General features: G+C 49.2%; 2 protein-coding genes across 2 annotated transcripts in view; both read right to left on the bottom strand.

The window, feature by feature from the left end:
* The window catches only part of Amt (aminomethyltransferase), a 6,239-nt gene extending 4,327 nt beyond the window's left edge, over window positions 1–1,912 (bottom strand). Inside the window, exons 1-3 of the mRNA XM_005347898.3 lie at window positions 1,460–1,912; window positions 1,189–1,356; window positions 708–788 (exon numbers count right to left, since the gene is read on the bottom strand). Of these exons, the coding sequence (XP_005347955.1) occupies window positions 708–788; window positions 1,189–1,356; window positions 1,460–1,546 (336 nt within the window). The 5' untranslated portion in view covers window positions 1,547–1,912. The remainder of the gene's footprint in view (window positions 1–707; window positions 789–1,188; window positions 1,357–1,459) is intronic.
* An 89-nt stretch (window positions 1,913–2,001) lies between these two features.
* Window positions 2,002–4,913, bottom strand: part of Nicn1 (nicolin 1) — a 5,595-nt gene continuing 2,683 nt past the window's right edge. The window contains exons 3-6 of the mRNA XM_005347897.2: window positions 4,426–4,539; window positions 3,951–4,022; window positions 3,448–3,552; window positions 2,002–3,373 (exon numbers count right to left, since the gene is read on the bottom strand). Coding sequence (XP_005347954.1) covers window positions 3,332–3,373; window positions 3,448–3,552; window positions 3,951–4,022; window positions 4,426–4,539 — 333 coding nt within the window. The 3' untranslated portion in view covers window positions 2,002–3,331. The remainder of the gene's footprint in view (window positions 3,374–3,447; window positions 3,553–3,950; window positions 4,023–4,425; window positions 4,540–4,913) is intronic.

The following is a 4,913-nucleotide window of genomic DNA, read 5'->3' as shown; positions in this document are numbered from 1 at the left end:
CCGGTCCTGGAACTAGCTCTCCTAGACCATACTGGCCTTGAACACACAGAGATCTGCCTGCCTCTGCCTCCTGAGTGCTGGGATTAAAGGTGTGGGCCACCACCGCCAGGCTTTACTTCTCAATTCTTAGAAACCCATTTCACACTTACTCTGTGACACCTAGGAACTACTACTTCACCCCACCCACCTCCACCCATGTGCCATCCTCCAGGAGAAAAGATTCAAAGACCATCTTCAGGATCCCACAGGCTCCCAGCACATTCTTCAATGTGTTCAAAACACTGTAAAGCTGGCCTTAGCCTTGCAACTGGATGGCCAAACCTTGAGATTGGTAAATCACTTGAACCACCTAGGGATCTTGTTAAAACTACGGTTCTGGCTCAGCAGCCCAGAGTAGAGCAGCGCTTCAGCATATTCCTAACACAGCCCTAGAAAATGGAGAGGCTGCTGGTTTAGGGATCATGCTCTGAATACCACAGGTATGAGCAGCATGAGGTCAAAACATACAAACTTTGGTTTCTGGCCTCCCAACACAATGTAATAGGGCTGGGATAGTGCTTCTCCAAAGCCGGTTGGATATCTGGAAATGACCCAATGGCTCCATCAAGATAGCAAGCCCTGCAAAGCTATATCTGACCTATCTTTGTGCCTCCTAAGCTTTAGACAAGGACTTAACCTTAACATTGAGAAAAATAAAATAGGCCCACCTGGTTAGGCTTTAGTTCCGCAATGTCTCCAACCACTATACTCTCCATCAGCTTCACTCGGTCACGACCAAATATCTTGGTCTAGGGAAAATATGGAAAGCCTCAGGCCACTGTAGTATCTGAAGTCTAAAAGGCTACTAGGCAAGAAAGCATCCTACAGTTGTCCATAACACACTTCAGCCCAGAAGTAAGCACGGTCTTTGGGTTCTGGAGATGGCAGAGGGTCTACCTTCGTTTCCCCTTTCCCTCCCAGCCTCCTGGGACCGAGCACCTTACTAAGATACCCAACCAATTTCTAGCCAATATCCAGCACAACAGATGGGAGTAGGTATAGCTCTAGCCAAGGGCAGGGGAGAGCAAATCAGAAGACCTCCTAAATTAGTCAGTGCCCCTAACCCTGTAGTCTAAGATCTCCTCACGCTAAGCGGCAAAGTACAATACTGTAGATGGGGAGGAAGACCAGATCCAGCCCCTGGCTCACCTGCAGCATGTGGGACACATCGAAGAGAGAACAGTGCTGGCGTGTATGCAGGTGTGAAACAACGTGACTGTCCCGGTACTGAACAGGTAGACTCCACCCTGCAAACGCCACCATTTTTCCTCCATGGGCCAGGTGGAAGTCATACAGTGGAGTCCTGCGGAGCACATCCTGTGGACAGCCAGGTTTAAAGCCACCAGGGCCCAGTCCCATCAGCTTCCTCCCCCACCCTCCAAGACCAGTAACAAACTCCCACCAGTGCCCTTCATCCCACCTGTACACAACTGAGTGGGCGGCTCTGGACCAAGGGTTGTGCCTGCAGGCAAAAACCCAGAGCCACCACACTCGCTGTCCGCTGCATTGTCACCCGCAACTGGTGCAGCCGGCACACCGAAGCCACTACTCTGCCAGGCACTCTGGGAGATGTAGTCCAACCCCCTGCTTGGACAGGTCTTTCTAGCTCCCAGAGGATGGGAAGGGGTGTGGGAAGCCCACAGGGCAGGCTGGGATTTAGAACGAGCCGTTGACTCCTACTGGCTTCAGGCTCTTCCTTTAGCTAATAAAAGCAAGTCAGGCAGTTCAGAACGGAATACGCTGCCTAGAACCAGAACTAGGGGGTTAGAACTCCCAGCCTCCAGAAGGTCAAAGTTCTGCAAATGGCTGAAAAGCCTGAATTACACATTCAGGTCAAATAGCCGTGGGAGGTGGAGCCACTAGAGGGTGAAATCCGCTGGGCAGTCCTAGTATCATTGTGGCCTGGCTTCTTCTTATGGTCTCTGGCTCTCCCATTGGGCACACACAAGCAGTAAACAGCGGTCACATATTCCACAAGTATTTATTTGTCTTGCCGCACACTAGTTCCAGGGATCTTAGGAATACAGCTATGAATTATGCATGATCCCTGCCACCCCGAATCCTCTCTACTCATGCAAACTAAACACCATTGCTCCCTGAACACAGGACTATGTTGATCAGCCTTTCAGCAAAAACTGGATGGGTTTAAACAATGATCTTGTAGGTAAAAACATTAACTTCAAGAAGGCTGATTGGCAAGAATACAGGGTAGCTACCAAAGGTGGCTAGACTTTCCCAAAAACTGGTGCACATACACATGTTTAATTTTCCAGGTCCAGGACACCTTGCCGCACTGTTTTATAACCCTTCCCAGGGGCAACATCTGGGAGACCTGGAGGGAAACCAAATTTTAGCCCAGGAAAGAGCAGCAGCCTTCATTTACAGGTTGCTCCAGGGCCATCGAGGACCGCAGCCTCTCAAACAGTATCTGTGAAACCTTCGTTTGCACACACTACCCCAGGGTTCATCTCTCATTGTCCTGAGCATGACCAGCAAGAAGCAACTGGGAGAAGGGTCATAGATATGCTTCATGCTGAGACAGAGGACAAATAGATTGGAGGTCTCATTGTCAGGCCCCAGCTGTGCCAAAAGCACCTGCCCAGAACTGACAGACAATATATTTCAGCAGCCAAATCCCAGCTCTGCCTCCTAGGCTGGTATAGGCTGGCAAAAGACAGATTTAAAGAGGGACATTTTCTTTTTCTTTTCATCCCCTGTGCCACAAAGACAAGGTTTTACTGTGTAGCCCCCACTAGTCTGGAATTCATTGTGTAAACCAGGCTGGCCTTGAACTCACAAGTGCTGAGGTTAAAGGTGTGTGCCACCATGCAGGTCTGTAGGACATTTACTTTTCTATGGATATAATACAAAAGGAAAAGGCTACCAACAGAAGCAGAGGAATGAATAGAGGACATCTCTTCTTCAAGTTTCTCAGGTCATGAGTGTCAAAACAGCAGTGGTCTTCCTAGGCTACAGGGAACAGGTTTATCTCAATAATAAGGAAAATGGTAGAAGACAGGCTGTACACACTGGCAGGATAAGCAGGAGGAACTCAAGGATTCTAAGTAGAACCTGTAAATGTTGAGAGGAAGAGACTGAATCTGCATGTCAGACAAAGACAGAAAGTACCCCCACACACACTGGGAAGTCATGCTAAAACAGCTAAGTGAATGTCAAGAATTTCTTTGGCGCAGATAGAACTTGGATGTGCAGGGAACACACTTCAGTTTCTGGTGGCCAAACCAGTCCTGGATGGGCACAGAAGGCCAATGTTTCAAGTAGAAGCTGCCGCTCATGTGTAGGAGAGCAAATTCAGATCATAGCAGCCATCCACCTGCAACACAAGAGACTATCAGTTCTGAGCTATTCAAAGCAAGGAAAGCCAAGCAGAAGGAAGCACTCACTCACATCAAAGCGGCCGATCCTTGTGGAACTGTGACTAGCCCGAATCATCTCTGTCAGTGCCCACATCTGCTGCACCTCAGAGGATACTCTGCTGGGATCTGGGAGACCCTGCTCCAGAAGGAAGGAAGAGTGGCCATGAATCTCTCCCCAGCAGTGCCCTTAGAGATGTAAGACATGGGGCACTCCAGCTGAAACCAGTAGCATTCCCAGATAACTTGCAGAATGTGTGTGTGCCTAGGGCTTGATGTTCACTCAGGAAGCAGTCCATGCCTGCCTAGAAGCAGACACAACTCAAATCCCACAGAACACCCAGGAAGACATTGAACCATGAGCCCTGTGTCCAGTCTCAAATTTTTGTGGTCTTGGAAATCAAACCCAGGACCTTATGCATGTTCGGTAAGTATTCTATATCCCCAGCTGGCCTCAGGATAGCCAGAGGCCCACATGTTCATACTCTGGGCATCAGAACCATGTATGTGTGGCTAACACCCAGGGTTAGAGCTTACCTCAAGGCGGGGAACGGGCTGCTCATTGGACACTGGGTGGGAAAGCCACTTGGGGAAAGTCAAGGAGGGGCTCTGCAAAGCAAAGGTATACTCTTCTAAGTGGGGCCAAATCTGAGAGCTCTGGCACCTGAGAGCAAAGAAAAGATCCCTTGAGCCTGAAATACTGGGAAATTCCTGTTCAGGACCATGGACGATCAAAGGAACTCTCAGATTACTGAGCTCTTCTGTTCTGCAGAAGGAGAACCCAGGAACAAAAGTCCATCCCAGCACCTAAAAGTAGTAGGTGGTCTCGAGGGTCAGGGGATGCCGATGCAGAAACTCACCTTTGACTTTCTGCATTCATATTCCTCCAACGTTCATGAAGGCTTCCCTCTGGAGCTCTCCATCCTTGCCCATCGCCCACACCAGTGCCCCATCTCTCCTAGCCATTTAGAAGCTTCTTGGGCTAGCCAGTAGGTTTCATACAGTGACTTACCTTTGGTCCCTGCTGGTAGATTTGCAATTCCTCCACTGTGAAAGACAGCCATAGTGGTGACGGCTGCCGCAGAATCAGACGCAGCTCCAGTACTCTGGTCATGTCACACAGCATCTAGATACACACACATAATGACCTACTGAGCAGGGTGTGGAGGTGCGTGCCTTTGCCTCAGCACTTGGGAGGCAAAGGCAGGCAGTTCCTTTTTCTGAGTTCAAGGCCAGCCTGGTCTACAGGAGAACCAGGGCTACACAGAGAAACTGTCTCAAACAAAACAAAAAACAATTTAAAAAGATAAATAGCTGGATGGTGGTGGCACACACCTTTAATCCCAGCACTCAGGAGGCAGAGACAGGGGGATCTCTGTGAGTTTCAGGCCAGCCTGGTCCACAGAGCGAGTTCAAGGACAGCCAGGGATACTTGGAGAAACCTTGACTTGAAAAATCAATAGATAGATTGATAGATGGATAGATAGATAGATAGATAGA

The sequence above is a fragment of the Microtus ochrogaster genome, chromosome 5 (genome assembly GCF_000317375.1).
Source record: "Microtus ochrogaster isolate Prairie Vole_2 chromosome 5, MicOch1.0, whole genome shotgun sequence".
NCBI lineage: Eukaryota > Metazoa > Chordata > Mammalia > Rodentia > Cricetidae > Microtus > Microtus ochrogaster.
This window is presented reverse-complemented; position numbering and strand designations above follow the sequence as displayed.